At 46.4% G+C, this 23,869-nt stretch overlaps 1 protein-coding gene across 2 annotated transcripts in view; it reads right to left on the bottom strand.

Annotated features, from left to right (window-relative positions):
* Slc23a4 (solute carrier family 23 member 4) overlaps positions 1 to 23,481 on the bottom strand; it is a 47,740-nt gene extending 24,259 nt beyond the window's left edge. Inside the window, exons 1-3 of one of the 2 annotated variants that reach the window (NM_001270038.2) lie at positions 23,382 to 23,481; positions 16,316 to 16,459; positions 14,766 to 14,923 (exon numbers count right to left, since the gene is read on the bottom strand). In NM_001270038.2, coding sequence (NP_001256967.1) covers positions 14,766 to 14,923; positions 16,316 to 16,459; positions 23,382 to 23,423 — 344 coding nt within the window. In that variant the 5' untranslated portion in view covers positions 23,424 to 23,481. Of the gene's footprint in view, positions 1 to 14,765; positions 14,924 to 16,315; positions 16,460 to 23,381 lie in introns of those variants that run through there. The other variant, XM_063285989.1, reaches the window with a different exon arrangement.
* Positions 23,482 to 23,869: the final 388 nt, after the last annotated feature.

The raw sequence follows: 23,869 nt of genomic DNA on the forward strand, positions 1-23,869 counted from the left end.
CTTTCTGGGTAGTCAGAGCTGGGGAGATGGCTCAGCAGGAAGAGACACTGGCTGCCCAATGTTGCAAGCCTGATCCCTGGAGCTCACATAAAGGTGGAAGGAGAGAAGGAGATTCCACAAAGCTGTCCTCTGACCTCTACACATATTCCCCAGTCAACAACAATAACAATAATAAAATTTGAAAACCATAACCTTCCTGATGACGGAGAGTTTGGATGGGCGGTGGTACGTTCAGATAGAAATTATCTTGGGCTATCTTTAGATTACTTAACAGTTATTCATCACTCACCCCTGTGTCTCGCCCAACATTCTTGCAACTGTCAGGTAAAACTTCAGGGAATGTATCAACTTATCAGAGTGCCCATTGTCACCAACCCAAAAGCCAAGAATGTCATCAAACAGGCTCTGAAGTCTGTGGCTGGTGCTTTTTTGAAAACACCTTGAATCATAACTTTCTTTGGGTGAGTAAATATAAAAACATCCCCACATTAAGTGTTACTCTGAGCAACCAAAATGGGCAACGGATGATTAAGACTGTTTGGCTCAAGGACGGATTCTCTTACTCCCTTTGAATTCTATGCTGACAAGAGTTTAATCACTCAGCCTGTGGTATTTTGCTTTGGCAGCAGAGCAGACCCTGACACAGCAAACAAGACTCAACGGAAAACACCCTAATCGCTTCATCGGAAAACACCTGAATCACTTCATCAGAAAACACCCGAATCACTTCATCTCTTTGTGCGTGAAGGGGCTCTGGCCAGCCCAGCCTGGCAGACATGGCTCTGCCAGGCCGTGCCCTTCCCCCACTCCCTCTGAATGCTAAAAATCGTTAGAGCACATTCCTAAAGCCAGCCACCAAGGTCTAGTCTTTTGTTTGGCCACTTCCTTCTCATGAGGCTGACTACCAAGGTCCAGCTATCAAAGTATTCAAGTCCAGCAATCAAAAGCTCACTTAATTAACATGCCCAATTAAAATTAAATACCTCATACAGGTATGAAGGTTTCCCCTTTACCTTTATAAACCACCATTTTCCTACGGTTCCTGTCTGTCTCCTCTCTATCCAGTCAGCCCTTTGTCCCCTTTCCAGGACAAATGCTCCTTCCTCTTTCCCTTGCTCCCTTCTCCTTCTCCCTCTTCCTCTCTCTCATTTTGTCTTTGTCTCTTATCTCTGCCCTTTTCCTTCTGGGGCAAATAAATCGTCTTTGTGCTGTGAAGTTGGTCTTTGGGGTCCTGAGGCAATATCATCTACTGTCTGTACTTAAGTTTCCTCTTCTAAACAGCAGGATAACATTTATACTTGCTTTAAGTGGTGCAGGGGAGATTATGTGTGTGTTGACTTTTTTTCCACATGAAAGGAGCAAATCAGGTCTCAAGTCAGCCCAGGGCCTGGCCCTGGGATTTGGGCTGTATCCCCACCTCACTGACAGTGAATCACATAGCAGATATAGACCAAAGGCCATCATCTTCCTCCTCACATTGGTCCAAGTGGTTTCTCCTTTCCATTCCAAAGAGAGAAGATATTAGGAAATGAAATACAAGTGTTTGTGATAACAGGAAGGACAGGCTCTGCCGATCTCAAAGATGGGAATGGACAGGGAGAGCTGAGGTAATGAAGGAGATAGGCTGCCTTTGAAGTGGCCTAGAGAGCGGTTATATGTCTCTTCACATTTTGTTAGTACACCCAAGGAATGCAGAAAAATACAAACACACAGAGCAGCACCTTAAAGCAAAAATCAAAGTTCAGATGTGACTACATCATTGATAAGGATGGCTCCTGGTCATCTGACGTGAGTGTTATCCTCCAAACCAGAACTTCACAGGTGACCTCATTGATGATCTATCCCAAGTGCAAGATACACATCTATGAGATATAGACCAAAAGACCATCATCTTCCTCCCTCCATCCGTCCCTCCGCCAGTCTCTCTTGATTCCCTATCACCAATGTGCTTATCATGAGCAGTTCTGTTTATGAGGTCCTGACCTTCCAGCACACCTATGGGAGGATCCAAGAAGTTGTGATGAGCCTCCGGATGATGCTGATCCATCAGCCCAGGGATCCACCCTGTCTGTATCCTGCAGAGTTGAGAGTCTTGGCTCATGAGACAAAAAGGGAAGGGGGTCCCGCTGAGACTTTTAGAACTCTGAGCCACTCTCTGTCACTTAATGAGAAGTTTAAAGTACACTGAGAGGATGAGGGTACTGTCCATGATGAAGAAAGGAGACCCGAGGCCATCAAGATGATACAGCAAGTAAGGGCACCAGTGGCCAAGCCTGATGACCAGGATTATATCCCTTGGACCTACACGATGGGAGGAAATGAGTGTTCCAGGCACATTGTCCTGTGGTCCATGATGTATGCTGTAAACCCCCCCCCCATCAATAAGTGTAATTTTTAAATATAAAAAATGAAGGGACAGGGGTTGAGGATTTAACTCAGTGGTAGAGTGCTTGCCTAGCAAGCACAAGGCCCTGGGTTCAGTCCTCAGCTCCAGAAAAAAAAAAAAAGGAAGAAAGGAAGAAAGGAAGAAAGGAAGAAAGAAAGAGAGAAAGAGAGAAAGAAAGAAAGAAGGAAAGAAGGAAAGAAAGAAGGAAAGAAGGAAAGAAAGAAAGAAAGAAAGAAAGAAAGAAAGAAAGAAAGAAATGAAGGGACTATTTTGCCTAATCACAGTGTCCCAGGAACTATAAGCTCAACAGCTGTACTGTAGAATGAGAAATAAACGGAAGAGCAGATCGCCAGCTTCTGGCCTTAGCTCACGGACCGCAGCTAAGCATCCCCAGCAGGGCTCAGGCCGGGATTGCAAAACTGAAACTGAAAGTTTCATGGGAAGAAAAGTCACTGTCAGCGTCCAAGCGTCCCAGACTGGAGGAGCAAGGAACAGCACCATGAACACCGTGTCAATATGTCACTGTGACTCAGTGTGTCTCACTCAGTGACTTCGGCCTGTGCAGAATCTTACAGCAAGGAAGTCAAGGAGTCCTTGGTCTGAAGACTTAGAGAAGACTTTTCTGTACAAAGCAAGTGAAACAGTGTAGGTTCCCACAAAATAGAGAAGAGGGCACACTCCTAAATGACTTTGGGATCGTTTTTTTAAAAGAATAAAACTATCGCAGAAAACAAATGATGGTTTGCATAGATGAGACATAGACAACATATTCCTTAAAAGAACAATTCGACATTACAAAGTTGCCAATATCCCAAGTTTATCCACTGAAATAACGCAAATGCTTCTAGCATTCCAAAATGCTCTATTTTACTCAGTAAAAATGCTTTGAAAATTAATCTGGAATAATAAAAAAAAAAGGCTAGAATTTAAGGAAAGCACAGGAAGCATGTAAATGCAGCTGTCTTTGAACTAGAATAATTTAGAAATAATTTTAAAGGAAAGCATGATTAGGAAGAACAGGGAGGCACAGGACTGAGAATGTTTGCTCCACACATAGGAGAATGGGAGTTTGGATTCCAGCAGACATATAAAAACCTGTCTTGTCCCACACAAACCTGTAACTCTTGCACTGCAGGGAGCAGAAACAGAAACATCATTAAGGCTTGCTGGCTGCCACCCTACGTGGAATAACACACCTCCAGGTTCAGTAAGAGACCTTGCCTCAAAGGGACAAAGCAGAGGGATAGAGGACACCTGGCACTTCCTTCTGGCTCCTGTTTAAGTCACATGTGGTCAAGAAAACACATGTACATACACCAGACAGACAGACAGACTCTCTCTCTCTCTCTCTCTCTCTCTCTCTCTCTCTCTCTCTCTCTCTCGTGTAGTTTCTTCTGAATTTAAAGTCTTGAAGGGAAACTTAAGAAAGGATGCTCGTAGGGAAGCAAAACAGTAGGATATTATAAAGGGAGGTGACATAGTTTAAGGAAGCTCTTTAAGACAGGAAGTACACAACTCAGAATAGCTCCAGGGAGTCCCTGAAACTGATCAGACCCACTAGGACACATCCTTCCTTCCCAAATGCATATAAACAGTAAAGACTGCTGAGGGTCACTCTCAAATGAGCCAAACTACAAAACAAAGAAGACTCTCAAACAAGCCCATCTATTGGAAGAAGCAGAGACCTGTGGAGCTGACTGGAAGAGGACAGTCTCTAACCTATTGAGCTGCCTGCACTGTGCTCCAGGTTCCCAGCTTTGGTGAGCTGTCACCCATGCCGGGGTGGTGATACAGTTGTCTCTGAGTCATTTCTGCTCCTGTAAATAACACTCACCCACATTTCTGTAAGTAACCCCAATAAAACATTCATTCACCAAGTTGGACTTCGGTTGTATCCTTGCTTTGGCCAGTAGTCAGTTCCCTATGGGAATGAGTGGACATTTCTTCATGTCTGAGATTCTAGTTGAAGACACTGAAGTATTGTCTATAACAAAGAATTCCTGAGATACAGAAGAATTTAAGGGTTGGAAAGATAGAGGTACCAGCTTTCAGCCTGACCACCCAAGGTGGATGCCTGGGATCCACATGGTGGAAGGAAGAATTGATGGCCACAGATTGTCCTCCTGATCACTACGTATCCACTGTGGCAGCCCCCCATCCCCTGCTCAATAAATAATAAAATGTAAGTGAAAAAACTAGTATGGGTGGATAAGGTATCTACTAAAAGCACTGTGTTCATTAAAAATTGGGAAGACTAGGGGTTGGGGATTTAGCTCAGTGGTAGAGCGCTTGCCTAGCAAGCGCAAGGCCCTGGGTTCGATCCCCAGCTCCAAAAAAAAAAAAAAAAAAAAAAAGAAAAGAAAAAATAATTGGGAAGACTATGGCATAAAATGTAATGTACGGTTGTTAACATGACCAGCACAGCTCATTACTGAGTGGTCTTATTTTTAATTTTTCTTCATCCATTTCTGTACTTTTTTAATGTGTAAAATATGTATTGGCAAGCAGAAAACATGGAAATGTGTGTTTACTTTAAAGAAATAAATTAAAATGTATTTCATCACTGCAACAAAAATAGAACTTAAGTGCAAGGTGCACAGAATCACACTCTCTTGAGAAATAGGTGATTATTCAATAAATAATGCTGAGAAAATTGGTGTTTAGGGCAAAAGTGATCATCTTTAACCCTAGAAACATAAACCCTTTAGTGTACAAAAGTCTTCATTAAAATTAAAGATGCCCAAAATATTTTTGATAATTAATGAAGAAAAATTTAATACATAATCTAGATAATGTATGTAAATTGAATCTCTGGTTAAAGAAAGGAAAACATTGATTTATGAGTAAAATTTCCCCCTCTTGAAACCATTAGACTGATATCAAAATATATTTTAGGAGCATACATTCCAAGGATAAAGAGAATGGAGCAGGAAACAATTGTGCTACATTTTGACAACTGAGAAGCAGATGGTGAACAGTTACAGGTCTGCCGCCCCCAGGAACAGGCCCCACACAGGATCAGGTAAATAGCAGTGTTCTCAGAAGTCTCAGAGGTAGTCCTCAGTGTAGGGATAAACCTGGAGCCAGGACAGGTTTTAAACCCCTCTTAAGTACCAGCAAACATCTTGGCAGAAGACTTGAGGTTTGCTGTATGGGCAAAGCACGGGGTGTCTGGGCAGGCAGAAGACCAGGCAGAGTTGGATGTGGGGGCTGGGAGGGAGACCACCCTGACATGAGCCCTCCAGCCAGTGTGCACACGTCGAACACTAAAATGCCTGCTCATAATCCACCCGGAGTCCAGAATTCTTGTGGCCAGCTCCAGTCCCTTCAGGAAAGAGACCATGAGATCTTTTTCTGAACATTACAGCAGCACGGGATGGAAATCATAAAGATGCTGAGATTCAGACTTCCCCAGCCCCCGCGCAGCACCTACAATTAAGGGCAATTTGAATTGTGAGCCCTGCGGTTGGTTGATGAGCAAGTCTCCATGTTGGGCTACAGTGAAGGCCAAGGATCCATTTCAGGTTCAAAACTTCTGGTCAGCCTCTTAGAACTACTCCTATACTTGAGTAGATACATAAGGACCATCAGACAACTAAGAAAATGCAAAGGAAAAAGAAACAGATAAAGTTTTTTAACTTTTAAAAATTTTTAATTGTTCCTCAGGTATTCAAGGTCATCCTTGGCTTTTTAACAAGTTCCCTTTCTTTAAAAGAAAAAAAAAAAGAAAAGAAAAGATTCTCAGACCTAAAAGATTTTGCAATCATAAATCAAAAAGAATATGAATAAAAAAAGAAATATTGTATTCAGAGAGTAAAGATAGCTCTTGAAACAATATTGCAAAAATGAACCCTAAAAAGACTTTTAAAAATAAAGTTGCAACTTCTTCCCTCCAAACAACAAAAATACATAGGCATATAAATAATAAAGGCTTAAAAAAATAGAGCTTTATACTACAGAAATCCAGTAACTGAATAATAAAAGTTTCAGAAAGAAATTCTAAAGGAGCTAAAGGCCAGTATTTATATGTAAAAACATATTATTTAATATAAAGTACAGCAGATGAAAATAAACTTGACCCATGAATTCTAAAAAGAAATTAACAATACTAAAGTTATAAAAACGAAGTCACAAAGACTACAGAATCTCAGAATTGAAGGTCCCTCCAGGTTTCAAGGGTGTAGGTGGAGGGATGTGAGCCAACAGGTTGGGATTCTTAAAGTCATGTGGCATGCTAGAAGATAATGCAATGTTTCAATGGTCTGAGAGAAAATTACTTCTCACCAAAATTTTTATACCCAGCCTAAGTGTCAATGGAGGGTAAAGATGGAACCACGGACTTTTTACAAAGTTTACTTTCCACACATCATCTCCTGAGGTGCTAATGGGTCATACGTCAGAAGGAGAAGAAAGCATGGTAACAAAGATCCCTCAGAGAACCGACATAAAGCAGATTTCCTGGAGAGGGTCAGGATGGCAGATGAGCACCAGAATCAGGCAGAAGCCATCTCCAAGTATATCAGAGATTTCCAGAAGACTGAGGAGAATGAAACTGATAGGCTATGTAATGGGAATGGGAGTTTTAAGAAGAGATTTAGACAATAAGCTAAGTGTTATTACTAAGAATAAGTACACCATAAATTAAGTGTACTTAAAATGAAAAGAGGAGAAATTCACTAAGTGAGCCAGCTCCAAATATCATTACGGTGCAAACACTAAAGACTGATCTCTGCTGGGCCATCTGCCCAAGTAAGATTGTGTATGGTAGGGTAAGGGGTTGAGAAAGAAAATCAAAGAATGACAATCCTATTGACACATCTATCAGCCATGGTGCTACAGACCAGTAATCCCCACGAGTGTGAGTCTGGGGTAGGAGAACTGTGCCTTCAGGCCTGCTTGGACAGTAGAGTGGGGCCTCATAAAAAACATACAACATCAACCGTCTGTGCTATGTCTAGCACTCTTTGTCGGCAATGGATTGTACTCTGCCTCCCTGTCCCCATCCCTTGTGCTCTGCTCTGAAGGCAGGGATGCTGACCCTGTTCCTTCTCTACTGATGAGCTTTCTGATACTCATAAGAGACAAGGTGAACAGCAGGTACAGTCACAAAGGAGACTCAGGCCAGACCCTCCAACCGGAGCTCCCAGGCTCCGTGGACGCTAAGCAGCAAACGCCAGTCGTGGCTCTCAAGTACATACTTGCCTCAAATATAGGGTAGAGGATGCAGGCTCACATAACATGCTCTGATGTTAGTCTTTAAAAATGAAAATAGGAATCTGGGTGGTGGTGTCACAGGCCTTTAATCCCAGCACCTGTGAGTCCGAGGCCAGCCTGGTCTACAGAGCAAGTCCCGGGACAGCCACTGGGGCTACATAGAGAAACCCTGGCTTGAAAAAAACAGAAACAAACAAACAAAAGGCCAAAATGCAAGCAAGCAAACATCAAAAAAACAGAGCAATGATTATCTTCCCTTGCCATAAAGCAGCTCCTGTACTTTGAAGGCAAATAGATGACAAGTGATGGAAAACTGTAAGAGTAGGTTAAAACCACCGTAAGACTGTATACAACTCAGAAATAGCCCCGACCTTCTCTTCCCACATTCCTTTGATCTAAGACTAGACACACCTTATTAGCACACCTCTTCCAAAGAAACCTCCCTAGTTAAAATTACAATTAATGCCAGAGACAGTTAAATCTGAAGCTGCACACAGGCCTTCCGTTTCCTCAGAGAGTACCCTGCAAACTCAGGGTCCTGTTTGAAATAAATGATTTTAAGGCAAAAGGGGGCATTAGCAGCAGAAGCTGGTCAGCTCGCCACCTGCAGATCAGAATGTTGGCACCCACACGGGGGATTAGGAACTGTTTATCAGCCAGAAGCTGAGCTCTGTGCAAGTGCGTTCAGCTCGGAAACTAAGCTAAATTAGGCTACCTTGTGTTCAAACTTTAGGAGTTTAAGAATGAAATACTTTGCATCCTAAGTGGTCAAAAACAAAAGTGGATTTGTCTCATTTTATAACCTCAGTGGGTGTCAGAAGTGAGCAGTAAGTCAGGGGGTACACAGGAGTGCCTGCAGAATCATGTCACCAACGCTTCGAGGGTTGTCAAGGGCTACAGCTGCCAGCCCTACCCCGGGAAAGGCCTTTGTAGCCCCTAGGCCAGGGCACAGTGGGTACCCTCTCCATTGGGAATTCAGTAGCCATCATGCTAACTGGGTTTGACTTGGTTTTCTGAACACTTACTGCAGTGCTAGCATCTGTGTGTCATGTGTAGGCAAGAGCTGCGTTATCTACTGGCCAGCAGATTTCCCACATCTATGTGGGCCTCTGACTCATTCCTAAACTCACTGTGATAGCCTTTGATTCCTTCCCCGGCAGTTACTCATCAGGGCAGGACATAATGGGAAACCCACCTCCATGGGTGGGACCAAGCTCAGCTTTCTGTCTATTCCCTCATGGTCTAATGACATCAGCACGATCCACTTTGTAATTTTATTTCCCTAGGGTGTAAGCTCCTTGAATTCCTTGACCCCTGACTCCTGATTAGCTTGGACATTGGCTTAAGGAACACCCGGAAGGCTAACAGGTTCATTCCTCTAGCCAGCTGACATACATGTTTATTGTCAAAGTATCAGAAACAAAAGAGACTTTGGCACATTCACAGATCAATTATTTCATTGTACCAAAAAGAAAATTCAAGAGAGCGGAAGTGATATTCCATGTTCCCACAGTTAAAGCCAGGACCAGAACTGGGGCCTCAGCCTCTTCCACGACCGTAATTCACTGCGTCAGATGCATGCTGCGTGCCTGGCACACTGCCTTCTAAATATTTATATTTATGCCCATGATTGGTCAGAGAAGCTTCTTTTCATAATGGGTGCAAGGGACTGCTGAGGCGAATCTCTGGCCAAAAGGAGCTGCTAGCGTACTCGGCCCTGGAGGGAATACCTATATTGCTTACCTCAAGGATCAGGGACAGAAAGAAGGAGCTATGGACAGGTTGCTGGGGAGAGGGAAACATTTCCTTCAGTGGTGTAGCCATTGGTGAGGTGCCCGTGGTGCCTCAAATAACCTCTCACTTGTACTTCTGAAAGTGACCCTAATGAAACTAGCTGGGTCACTAAATAAACGAATAAAAGGAGAAAGAAAGAGGAAAGGGGAGACTGGTTGGGAAAAGCAAGTAAATCAGGAAGAGTGGCATGGGGACCAGAGAGAGTAGTCAGAGTAAAAAGTATCAAAATACAATATATGCATGTATGTAATTGACAAAAAAAGATAATAAAAAGAGTCACAAATACAAAGTAGCCTTAAAAATTAATAGCACCAGGGGAGTGGGCTGTTCCAATCACAAAGGCTGTGTTTGTAACCACCATGGGGCAGGGTGGGAAGGGATTCCTGTCCACCCAGGGGACATCAAGTCTCTGATGTGTGGCCGATGCAGCTTCTTAGTCCCAGGGCCAATCATGGAAAAAGCAGGAGTCTAAATTCCAGGGACCCAAATAGTAGGCTACAGCCAACTTTGTGCTGTTTGATTCTTCATTGTACTTTGGGGAGAAATCCTAACTCACAGAGATGCTGACAGAAGAGAGGAGACAGAAAGGGTGTTATGGCCTAACACCCACCCCCAGCATAGCTGTAGCCATTCTGTTCCATGCCTGCCAGCTATTTCATATTGTTTCAGTGACATGCCTGCCAGTCACTGACACAGAGAAGGGTCTTGGCTCAAGGACATGATGACTGTGCACCCTGTTTTGTTCTGTATATCCTGAATGTTCTGTATGAGGTTTGCTAATCTTAAGAAATTCCACAAAGCTTGATTTGATTTGATCCGATCAAATCAAAGGTCAATATGAATGACTATGTCTAAAATATCTTGAGCCAGAGCTGACCACCAGGCAGTCCTTCCTGCACCTATGTATAAGCTCAATGTGGCTGACACTGAAGAGTGATACAAATAAGTCAAAGGGTTATGATTATAATACCCATGCTCTCTTATCTCGATGTTCTGAAATTCCTCTGCTCACCACCCATCCACCACTCAGGACCAATCAGCATGAAGGTTAGCCGATGACACTTTGCCTAGTGAGCCAACTGCCCGCTCCTTGCTCTTTAAACTCTTGAACCTGGTGTTTCCTATAAAAAGCCAACTCTTGAGAATAGACTGGGACCACAGACCTTTTTTGCTGTCCTGGATGTCCAGTATTTTGGTGTACATTCAATAAACTATTCTTGCTTAACTGACGTTATTTATTTTAGTTGTGGAAGATCCTCAAGCATGGACACTCGCAGCCTGAGATCTGATCTGGGCTTTGTGTCAGGAGGACTTGGAGATATCACTCACCTTCACTGCACTGTGAAGATGTAGGCAGAGTTTCTTTATCTGCTCAGAGAAAGCAGGAATGGCTCTGTCTGCTGGGAGTGACTTGTCTCGGATGGGAGGAGGGCTGTGAGGGGCTGACTCACAAGCAAGACAAGGCCATAGCATCATCAACTCACGACTACAAATGCTGGTGTAAGGTCTGCACGAGAGCCTCTAAACATCCAGTTTAGATGGGAGGGGGGAGCCCCAGATGTAGCCACTGTCGAGTCACTACCCACATGCCAACAGATAGCTCTGTACTCGTGCCCAACTAGGCAGTTGTGCTGAAGTCCAGTGGGTCAAAAGGTAAAACCCAAACAAAACAAAATGACATTAAAATAGGATGGGGACTTGGTAAGAGGAGAGGGATGGGGTAGGGGAGAGAAGGTAGAAGGTGGAGTGACCAGAGTATACATGTATGAAACTGTCAAAGAATAAGTTAAGTTTTAAAACCCTAGCGATACGTTCACTAATGATGTGCCCACACTGTTATAAAATTTGCAAAGCAAATGACGTCAGCCATTGGCTACGCAATCTATTTCCACTGTCAGCGCTACCTACTCCCTAGTGTTTGCATCAGCACTGCAGGGCTTTTGCTAAGGGGAAGCCAAGTCGAGATACATTTTGTCAGAATGAACTGGGATGTATAGTTAATTTATTACTTAATCGTAGTCATAGTGTTGTCACGCTTTCCAGAAATATCTCCACTGCCACAATGCCAACTCAAGGTCAGGACGCAAAGGTCTAGGACCAAGGGTGGCATTGGGACGTCAAGGTATCCCCTAGTCCATGGCCCTGACGTGTGGGTATAGAAAGGGGTAGTTGGGAAACAGGACTGGAAATGAGTGGAGTTAAAGCTATCACGTTGGTGATAATTACATATGAAGGATCATCAGAGGAAACATGGCTATCGTGGATGGAATACACAAGCTGGAATCTCTCTCCTCCAGGAAGCAGGGACAACTGTGAACCAGGCAGACTTTTGTTTGCTTGTTTACTCCAGTTTACCAGTTTTGAGTTGGGGGCTCCCTGTACAGCTCTGGCTAGCCTAGAACTCACTATGTAGTCCAGGATACCCATGGGCTTGTTGCAGTCCTCCTGTCTGTGCCTCCGGAGTGCGGGGTTCACAGGTGTGGGCCGCCACACCCAGCTGGCACCAGGCATCTTCAAGACTCATTTTTCTTGCCAGTCCAGAGATGCACAGCAGGTACGCACTCTGGCCTGTAACTCCGCCACTGGAATTTTAATTTTTTTATAAGGTAGAGTTCACCAGAATTCTTCTGTTTGTGGGGTGCAAATCTATGAGTGAAGGCAGAGTGGGGTCCACCCAGCAGTGACAACAAATAACTGAAGCTGTCTCCTCGATGGCCAATGATTGTGAGCCGGCCGGGATGCAAGACCACAGACGCACGAGGAGTAGCTTAGGTGACTTCAGCTAAATAATAACGATTTAGCAGTAATACTGCATTTGGGAATGTTTGCTATTCGTGGTGTTTGTCTGCTCTTTTAAGAATTGCAGTGTGGGGCTGGGAAAATAGCTCAGTGAGTAGGAGAGACCGCTCTGAAAGCAAGAGATGCTAAGGTTCAACCCAGAGATGGTCACATGAGTCTGTAACCCAGAAATGAGGGGACAAAAATAGACAGATCCTGGGAACGTTTTCATCTGTCAGTGATCCTAGTCAAAATGGTGAGCTTCAGAAAAAGATGCCTAACATCCTCTTCTAACTTGTGCATGTGTGCCTGCACGTACGTGTACACACACACACACACACACACACACACACACACACACACGCACGCACAGAGCGAGGTAGCTCATGCCTTTAATCCCAGCACTCAGGAACTGAGTCAGGTAGATCTCTGTGAGTTCAAAGCCAGCCTGGTCTACAGAATGAGTTCTAGGATAGCCAGGGCTGTTACATAGAGAAACTATATCTAGTTAAAACGAAAATAAATAAATAAATAAATAAGAAAAGAGAAGAAAATTTGTGACTTACTATTACATTTTTCTCTATAAATGTTCTCATTCCTGTATAATTTTGTATTCGTGCTTTTCTGTGCTTTTTCTTAAAGATGACACCAAAAGCTCTAGCACCTCAAGCCACACACACACACACACACACACACACACACACACACACAGACGCGTACACACACAAACACACACATATACACACGTGCACACACACATACACACACATACACACACTCACACACACATATACACACACACCCACGCACACACACACACTCACACACATACACATACACACACTCACACACACATATACACACATACACACGCACTCACACACACTCACACACACACGCACGCGCGCGCGCGCGCGCACACACACACACACACACATTTGCCATTTCTTCTCAGAACTAGGTGTTAAGAAAATATCAAAGGCAGGAAGCATTGAGTACAAATGGGTTTGACTGAAGGAGGTGAACAAAAGGGCCAAGAAGTTCTTCAGAGAGAAATTCCCAGGCAGTGACCTGCAGCCCCTGCCCTCCACAGTGTGAGAGTCCAGACCCCTGCACTTTCCTTAACATCTTTTTCACATTTGTGTTGTGAGCCACTGAGTTTAACCAGGGTTGCCTGTGTCTGGAGCTATCCACCAGAGCATGCTGGACTCCTTAGTCATACAGCTGAAGACGATGGCTACTGCTCTCCCAGCACCTATCAATCAATCGCCAATAGTTCATCACTAAAGGATAAGGCCCTGCGAGCCCCTCCACCATCTGTGACCTACTGTTGGTAAAGCCAGAGCCGCTCTTGTGGCAATGGTCAAGGAAACAACAGTTACTGTAAGTTCGTGATTGTAATGGCTGTGCGGAGTCTAGAGAACATCACTTCACAGTTCTTCATATCTTCCTGCTCCCGCTTCCTCCCAAGCCCCTCTTTTATAAAGCTCAATTAATTTAATTTACCGTATCAATTTGACTGGGTTAATGGATGCTCAGTTAGTCAGTCAGTAGAGTGTATCTCTAAGGGTGTTTCCAGGAAAAACTTGGCAAGACATCAGCAGATGAAGCAAACACACTGTCCCTCACCATTATGGGAAGGTCCCAAGCCATCTTTGGAAGATCGAAACAAAACAAAAAGACAATGGGAGGTGAATTTGCTCTTTTTCTCCCTGGTTGCCCATCTCTTTATTCCTCCAACACCTCTGTGCCCCTGGTTCTCCAGGTTCCGCACTGAGCTGAAGCAGATCTGGCCCGCCAGGCAGGTTCATGGTTCAGTGCCAGATTTGTCAGCTTATAGCTTTATAACTTTTTAGCATCACCCATCATCTGAATCTTCACTGGTTTGTTCTTATCAAGAGCCTCACACATATTAGGAGCAGACAGACAGAGAGACATGGGGGCTAAGGGGAGGGCTCAATCCACAGTGTGCCCCCCATACGAGCATTAAAACCTGAACTCAGTGCCCCCCACCTCCATAAAAGGTCTAGATGCAAGAGGGCACACTTGTAATCCCAGCACTGGAAGGTAGCTGGTCAGCCAGCCCAGCCTGCTTGGAGGGATCCAGGCCACTGAGAGACTCTGTCTCAAAACATAGAGTGACTATTGAGGAAGGAACACCTGAAGCTGTGCTTGGGCCTCCTCACATTCATACATACATGCGCGTGCACCAGAATACACAGGTTCAGATGAACATGCATGCACTACACACACACACACACACACACACACACACACACACACACACACACACGGGGGGGGAGAGGGAGGGGGAGAGAGAGAGAGAGAGAGAGAGAGAGAGAGAGAGAGAGAGAGAGAGCGAGCCCTGGTTCATCATGTCTTCTGCCTTTCTCTTAGCTCAATTGTATAAACTAATAAAGAACACATTTCCCCCCTAAGCTAATATGTAATTCTCTTCCCTTCAGTCAAGCACCCTGGTTCATCACTTACCCCTCCCTCCAACCAGCTTCGTGTCACCCAGCGGCATCCAAGCAGACCTCACCAGTACCATAGCAAGTAGAACTCAAGATCCCTGGAGAGCAATTTTACCTACCTGACCCCTAAAAGCACTTGCAAGAGGGTGCAGATGCCTGAGACAAAGAAAATGGTGCTGATGAGGTAGCTTTGGGTCAGGGGGTCATGCTGCAGGCACAGGTCCTTGGCCAGGATGAGCGGCACGGCCACGAGGCCGCCCAGGGCTGTGAGGAAGTGCTGTGAGAGCAGAACAGAAGGAGGTGGGCATAAGATGCTGCTGGCTGCCTCTCCATTCCCCAAGGCAGAAGTGCATCCTCCCTGGGGAAGTCATAGCGCACAGCCTCCGATCCCAGAGTGAAAAATCCGATGAATGTAAGTTACAGAGAGGCAAACAGGAGACAGACATCGATCAACTGGTACAAGAACGAGCCGCTGGGTCACATACCCTGGCCTCAGTCTGATTAGGTCTAGGGAAGTGTTCTCATGGGCTGCGGCTGGACCTGTCTGGAGTCATACCAAGTGTCCTGGATGATGGTCCAGTCCCACACCAGTGTGACCTTTTCTATGTATCTATCCCTTGAACCCCTCTTCCTCCTCCTTCTCCTTGGGGTAGAGATTGCCACATCTTCTAACCACACAGGTGGAGATAGCAGGAGGATAGCCGGTGAGAAATAAATCCCCGGGTCTTTAAGGGGCAGCTTCAGCTCCAGTTGTGTCAAAGGGATCAGCCAACCATTGGATTACCCCACCCACATGGTTAATCCCCTTGATGAGGAACAATCCGAACAATGTGACCAGCACTGCTCTTTGACAAACTGGGGTGGGGGTAGGGTGTATAGCGGAAGCAGGAAAGACTTTAAAACTCCCTGACAGACTGTGTGGAAAAACAAAAGGGACTTGGCTGCCCCCCACCGCCCTAGGAGGCCCATAAGAGAGTGTGCAGAAAAAGAAGGCATGAATATTTCAAGGCACGTTCTGACAAACTTTAAATTCTTCCACGAGCCCTTGGACAATGACGTGAGTTTAATTCTTTACGGCCCTTTTTTAGTGAGACTGTGGAGTGAACACAAGGCCTCACACAATAGGCAAATACACAGAACGTGTAAGCTACCCCCGAACCAGCCCTGGAAGCCTCACACAGACATTTCTTTGGCATGCCAGCAGCTAGGCCAGTAGAAGGCACAGCCCTCTCCAGGCCTAGAACCCACCAGTGTTTTCGTACTGTTCAGCAACAGTGGTGAGCGCCACCTATCAGGGTTGACTCCCTCCTATTATCCAATAAACCTCATGATCCTAGAGACTAGGTAACTGTGAAAGCTGAAACAGAGAGAGATTGCTGACAGAGCGGCTCTGAGAAAGGAGCTCGTACCTCTCTGCCTCCGAAGGGCCTCACCTACGTGAGGCAGACCTTTAACCACATCAGTTACCGGCACCCAAGTGAGTCACCTCAGAATGGTCTTTTTTCTAAGCCTCTTTTTCTAAGCCTCACACCTACCCTCACGTGCTGAGGGAGAGACCTGGGGTTGATATGGAAGCTACAGCAGCTGATCTGTAACTGTTGTACTAATTTGATCTGCAGTTGTTTGATACAGAGCTTCCTTGGACCTAGTGCTGGCTGGGAGGACGTACCTGGATCCCCAGGAAGATGCAGAGGTACCATGGTGGGCGGTCCAGGATGCCATAGGCCAGGTGACTGCTGCTGAAGTCCTTCTGCTGTCTGTCCTTTGTCTTCCCCTGGTCTTCAGTGTGGGAGCTAAGCGCACCATCACCCCTCTGCCAAGACAAGGAAAGAGCACGTGTGAGCTGGGAGAAGACCTCAGCTGTATGGTGGGACACCCTTCCAGACACGAGAGGGAGGCCTAGGGTAGGGGTCAGCAGTGTCAGCCTGCAGAGGACTACAGAGACAGAGGAATGACCAGTGCTACCCTGATCCATACTGTGGGCATCTGTGTTAAAGACTCTTAGGTCTTGGGCTATAGAAGGTGGGGGTAGGGAGTGATCTAAAACCTTGGCAGAGAGACGTGTTTGCTAGGGAGGAGAGGGAAGCCCACCTTAAGGTCGAAAAATAGGTAGATTTCCTCTCAGGAATGGAGGGTGGTTGAAGACACCACATGCTTAGAGTACAGGACTCCGATGATTGGAGCTGGATCTGACCTGAAAGCCTCTTTCCTACAATTTGCCCCCACCCACCATGGTTCCAGCAGACACGTGTCAGTGGCAACCAACAGCTGTCTAGTTGGACTTTGGCAGGAAGGGGATTTATATCTGCCACTAGAAGCTGAGCCAACTTACCAGGGCTAATCAGATCACGGACATGGGGGGTGGGGGGAACTACCACCATCATTCTGCCAGACCAGCATAATTCCTTACAGCATTCGAAACCTTATCCTTACACCTATAGAAAAGGGTAGCTGCCGCCCCTCGTCAAAGAGGCCTCTCCTCACAGCCCATAGAGATCCTCCCAGAAACTCATAACGGTGCCCAGTGCAGAGATCAAGAGACTATGAGGAGTCCGGCCCCCGCGAATACATCTGTGTCACAGCTCCTCTTCTGTGTGTGCGTCTTGGGGGACATAGAGGGAGAGCGGGCAGAAAGATTGTAAGAGCCTTGCTTTGCTCTATCATGCACCCTCCATCTCCAGTCCCTGCCGTGAGTGTGAGCCGAAGAATGACTATGACGGACTAATGTGATGAGCTGCAGAACCCACGGAAACCACCCAGGCCAATTCACATTCCTACCGCTTAACCGAAATAAATAAATAAATAACTCGGAATTACAGATTTTTATCCTAACGTATTGACTGTACGGCTCACTCACCTTGGGCGAATGAATAGTATTTCTGCTTCTGTGTTCTCTCCACACATCTAGGTGGGTGAGAAAACTGCCTTGTGGTATGAAGCACACAGACCGGGACCTTAACACGTCACAACTGCCAATAAGTGTTAGCTGTTGTGTTCACTGTGACCTCCCATAATTGCCGGGGCTGCCATGTACTATGGCTGACCCTGAGACAGCTGGCTGTGGGCAGAGGGACGTGGGTACACCGTCTCTGGGGTGGTCGGAGGTATCAAGGCCACCACCAGCGTGAGGATCAAGTCATTCCAGCTGACGTGCCCCCGGGGAGTCTCCGGGCCCTGGTCAGGTCACAGAGTGCAGGGCCTAAGCAATGGCAGTCAGGGCTGCCCCAAAGGTAGTGTGGGAGCGGGAGAGAGTCCCGAAAAGGCTGCTGAAGTAGGCTCCTCCAGGGCCACCTTCACACCTAGGTTTCCTACTGCCACCCACCTCAGGGAACGTCTCTGGAGCAGCGTGGGCTCGTGACCTCATGGATTGGTATCAAGCACTTGACTCCCTGTGCTCCTTCCATCAAAGAAAAAATATTTCAAATATTTGGACTACCTTAGTAGAAAAGTGAGTCGTGTATTAAACGCCCTCGAAGTGCATTTTTTAAAAATTCTATTTGTTTGGCAATACTGAAGATCAAACCCAGAGCCTATGAGTCAAACATAGAACCTCTTTATGCTACACCTCCTCTGAGCTACACCCCTAGACTTTTCCATCTCATTTTAAAACCAGTGAAAGCATCGTGGGGCCGAGGAGCTTGGAGGTATGGAGAGCAGGTCCAGAGAAAAAGTACGGTTGAGGTGTGTCCTACCCCCCTAAATCTGGTCGTGAGAGAAACCTGGTAGCCAGGTTAAACGTCCTCTCCCCTTAGGTTATGTCCAGCATCACCTGGGAGCCCCCCTTATGCTAATGAGGCATCTCTGGCACCCTGGCCTGGGCAATCATGTACACTCACCCTGAAAGCCCCTACCCACTCCTCAAAGGTTTAAGTAGCCTTTGTCTGCCTCTCCACCCCCCTCCTTAAATGCTCATAGGTACCTGAGGTCTCTTTCGCTCTCAGCTGTCCCACTTCACTTCCCCTCTTGAGATCTACCGGTTGTGATTATTAAGGGCAGGAGGTGGAGCTTGAACTCCATGAGCTTCTAAACTACCAAGAACTGGGGCACTATGTGTTCTCTACCTAATGGATTGGTGGCTCCACTCCAGAGAAGTGTGAGATGGTAGGGTCTCAACTTGAATAGACGTGGAGGGTAAGAGCAGTTTCAGATCGAGAACTGGACAGCTGTTTGTTGCACCACCCCCAGAAAGCACCCCCTAGGGATCAGTATCCAATATGTCCTGTCCCATTACTGGAAGTCTCTCTTTTCCAAGGTTTCAGCTAGCGCGCGCGCACACACACACACACACACACACACACACACACACAGGTGTGTGTGCATGTGCACAGAATGAATACAAGTGGCCCTGGAGGCCAGATGAGAGTGTCAGACTGCCCGGAACTGGAGATACAGGTGGCTGTACCACTCAACAGAGGCACCAAGAACTGAACTTGGGTCTTTCTGCAAGAGCTCTTAGCTCCTGAGCCTCCTCTCCAGTCCTGAGCCTTATAGTTTAAACTGCACCATTCTGAGCAGTGGGATGGGATCCTACGGTAACCTTTCCCACCATGCCTGGGAAGGCAATTCTCCTTCTGTCTAGAGTATCCATGCTGTGTGTGCTACCTTCTGGTTATTCCCTGATATCAGACCAACTGCCTTAGGATCCCAGGACTGTGGTCAAGGACCCCAACATGAATACTACTCAAAGGGACACCAGAACATAAAACATGGAAAGACACATTGATACCATGAAGCAGCATTGCATTGCAGGGTATATGGGAGAAAGTACGCACATGCACACAGACATCACAAAATATAAACATATATAGACATATATAAATACATAAATATATGTATATATCACACATCACAAATACATGTGAATTTATATGTATGTATCATGCATATCACAAATAAACATATATAAGTATGTAAATATATAAACATACACATGAGAAACAATACAGTTCAGCACTACCTAACATTTCAGGAAGGAATCCCCTGGGAGCCTTAGGAAACATCTGCACAAACAGTGGTGACTTTTGTTTTCTAAGTGCAGTCCCTCAACCTCTGCACCACTGACATTTTGCACTGCATAATTCTTTGCCGTGAGCTGCCAGGTTGAGGCTGGAGGGTCCTGACCTGTGCACTGAATTATGTTCAGTGACATTCCTTCCCCCGCCTCTCTCCTAGCTGTGATAACACAGCTTATCTCTGGATGTTGCCAGTGACTGGTTGGAGCCATTGCTGTAAGAGCAGTTCCCACTTTCCCCAAGGAAGATCTAGCTTAGGGGCAGTGCTGGCTGGAGAGGAGGCAGATGTGGGGTCACAGACTGCACCGTGTGCTATTGAAGGTGCACAAAGCCAGACCTTCCATGGGGGCAGAATACAAATATTCAACCCAATTCCTTTCTGACACATACTCATGAGTTCCTCACCACTGGTAATAGAGAAAGGCCAGCTTGGCGCATTGAGGGAGCCATGAATCGGCTTCATGCTTCCTGATATGGGGTCTACTGAGCTAGCCTCAGCCCCACTCTGCAGGGCTATTTTGTGCCTGGATAAAACATTGGTTTGTAAATTTCCCTCTTTATGCCATGTCTTCCTGAGAAGTGTGACCCATCAAGAGGGTCCAAGGACATCCGCAGGATGGCTGACAGATTGATGGCTGCAGTTTCTGGAGCAGTACACATGGACCGCCGCCCTCAGGGAGCTGCTCTGTGTGGGTAACAAGCCTTGTCATCACTTAGAAAACAGCAGTCGCCACTGTTTCTGGAGATGCTCTCTAAGACTCCCAGGAGATTCCTTCCTGAAATTCAGGTGGTGTGGAACTGTGTCATTTCTCATGTATGTTTATATATTTATGTATTTATATACATATATATGTTTACATATTTGTGATATTATGATACATATATGCATATGTATATTCCGTGTATTTTCGTGATATGTATGAGGGGAAAACGCAGAAGGAAGAATTACAACAGGGAAACAAAAAACACACCAGAAGGAGCGAGGGTGGGAAATCAGCTCACACAGGGTCAAAGGTCAGGCACGGCCGTGACATTCTCAGGAGCCTTACAGATTAGTGAGACAGATGATACCCAACAAGGTGAATGAGAAAAATCCCACAGCAACTATCTCAAAAGATGATAAAAATAATGCTGGAAAAATTCAAAGGAAAATACGCTGCCTGGGCAGGAAGATGTTTCCAAAAGCCATAAGGTCCCAATAGCAGGGCAGCTGCCTCTAAAGAGACTCTAGCCAGCCTGAGCATGCATGGCAAACAGTGCCCTTCTCTCCCACCCCCTCCGCCTTACTAAACACCGTTAACTTACATTCCTAAAGCCAGCCACCAAGGACTAGTCCCACATTTGGCCACTTCCTCCTCCTGAGGCTGACTGTCAAGATCCAGCAATCAAGTTCTCAGTACAAATGGGAGACAGAGGGCAGGGATAAGGGACAAAGATGGGAGATGGAGGAAAAGGGAGAAGGGGGAAGGGAACGAGGGAGAAGAGGAAGGCTGCCTTAATTAACATTAAAATCAAAATTAAACACCTCATCCCAGAACAGGACTTCCCCTTTTACCTGTATAAATTACTATTTGCCTTGGGGCCACATCTGTCTCCACTCTATCCATCCCCACCACTCCACCCTCTACCCACTCCTACCCCTGACAAATACTCCTTCCTCTTCTCCCTCGTTCCCTTCCCCCTTCTCCCTTTTCCTCCATCTCCCATCTTTGTCCCTTATCCCTGCCCTCTGTCTCCCATTTGTACTGAGAACTTGATCTTGGGGTAACTTGGAGGTCCTTCCCCCACCATAATGTTGGCCAGGAAAGCCCCCAGGGCCTTGGCTATGGCTGCTGCTGTTGGCTGCATGCTACAACTAGGAGGTAGATCTCGACTGCCGAGACACCCGTGTATTTTAGCTCCGGGACACAGAGAAGTCAGACGGGGACTAAGAAGGACAATCCCTCCCTACTGATTGGCCTTCGGAATGCCAGAAGGCACTATGGAGGCTACTAGAGGGAGAAGGCAATCACCAGGGGTCTCGCTGTACACTGTGGTATCAAACTGGCAGGCAAGGTGTGCTCAGTGGTGCAATAGTGGGGACTGTTGTTGGAAATACAGTCGAAAACATTTCCATTGGATTTCAGGACGTGGGGGGAACTTGAGGGTAATGGTACAACCCAGGGCAGAATCCTGCAGCTGAGAAGGTCATGGACCCCGGCAGGGAAGCAGCACGTGCTATTGTTTTACTGACTAGATGTGATATTCCTGTCACCTTGGTTTCTACACATTTGTGAATATGTCCCACTACATTACTGCCCCCGTAAGCCTCAGTTGCCCGTGGAAGGAAACTCCTTTCCAATCACAAGTGTACAGCAGAGACTCAGAGTCTGTCGGGTTCCTGAGGCTGTGGCATAATAGCCTAATACTCAGCCATAGATGAAAGAAAATATTCAAATATTGACATCACCCTGGAAGGCTTGGGGAATGGTGCTGGAGGGGTGGACGGGAAGAACGCAAAAGCTGAGGGGAGAGGTGGAGCGTCATAGAAAACCTTCATCTGTGCCTGGCAAACATCTTTACCCACAGGTTGTCACCCCTCACAGACACCCACAAGAGTGGGCCTGTTGATGTTCCTCATGGAGGGCTGAGTTGGAGAAGGTCAACCTGAGATTTCAGCCTCTCCCCTTTGTACCTCCCTGATGGTTTATGCAACCCTGCCCCAGCTTCCCTCTGGAGAAGCCATCATCCATGCCCGGGGTGGGAGGGTCACCCACTCTCCTGTAAGTAAGCCAAATCAACTCTTGTTCACCATGCTCCTCTAGGGTGGGATGGTTACTTCAGTCTGCCATGGCCCTAGCTGGGGTGATGAGACGTTCGTTTATATCACCCCCGGGAAGCATTAATGCAGGCCCTCTGCTTTCCATGAAGGATTTGACTCACAGAAGCTCAGGAGGAAATGGAACCTTCAGTATAGTTCCACAAATTTTTTTATGTCTCCAAGAAGTATAACAGAATCCTGAGGTGAGACCACGTGTTTGAGGTCAAGGGTTTTTTTCTAAAGAGCCATTATTTTCTCATTTGAGAATTGCAGGAATAGAGACAAATGGAGAGTGTCTGTGGTTGGATCCAGAGAGCAGACCGAGAACCTAAGTCAGGTTCGTGGGGGGCCCTATCCTTCGTCTGGGTCTGAAGAGAGAGACCCCTGTCTTTGGAGTGGGCAATGGCCAAGACAAGGATCTCCACTCGGCCTGCCCTGTGATTTTTAGGTGAACAAAATAGGTTGGAGAGGGTGGTGAGACCAGGGTTCTGAGACTAGCTAGAGAGGCCTCCATGGGACTAAGACTAGATGACCAGATGTAACGGGGCATGGGGGTAGGAGGCACACGTATAAAACAGAAGGAGAAGCACCTGTCACAGTGGGTGTCTCTGCTTCCCTTTGCTTGATTCACAGCCTTTGGAAAGAAAGCTAAGCCCAAAACAGAGGTTCCAATCCAGAGCTGAAGCAAATAGCAGGGGTGCCCAGTGCACATTGTCAGGAACCCCGCCCACCTTCCACAATTTCCCAGCATCTTTTATTCACAGTTTAAGGCTCAGAGAACGTCCTGTTTGTTGCAACAGTAACAGAAGCCACTCCTGCTTGGTGATAAGAACCCTAAGTTAAGGCATCCAAAGGCCAAGCTTGCACAAGGCCTCCTTCCTCCTCCCCTGGTTTCCCTCCACCCGCCAGCCACCAGCACTCACCCTGCTGTTGGGGGACTCCAAGCTGCAGACTGCAGAGTTCATGGCAACTGGAGGCAACCAGAGGGAGCTCTCCTTCTGTCTTCCTCTCAAGAGACAAGACAAATAAATCCAGGAAAGCAGTCCAGTATTTCAAGAGAGGAGCCTGACTCAGAGGGCAGGCCCTGGGGAGGTGACTTGTAGTCAAAACCTCTCCAGCTTCTTCCTGAAAAGACCAAGGTGCATCCAGCTGCAGAAAATGCTTCCTGGTTTGATAAGTTATGTGGGCACTAGGAAACAGGGTGTCATTTGAGAAGCCTTTCAAAAGGCAGATTCCCGGGGAAGGCGGAGGGGAGTGAACAGAGCTACCGGCAAGCTTTTGATTTTTCCAACTGAAAACTGGTTGAGATGAGAGAGAGCTCATTAAAAAGATAGTGAGCCCAGGAGAGTTGATCCGTGAATGAAATGATTAATGATGGAAGGAGTATTACTTGCTCTGGGCAGGAGTATTA

This window comes from Rattus norvegicus, chromosome 4 (assembly GCF_036323735.1).
Source record: "Rattus norvegicus strain BN/NHsdMcwi chromosome 4, GRCr8, whole genome shotgun sequence".
Taxonomy (NCBI): Eukaryota; Metazoa; Chordata; class Mammalia; order Rodentia; family Muridae; genus Rattus; species Rattus norvegicus.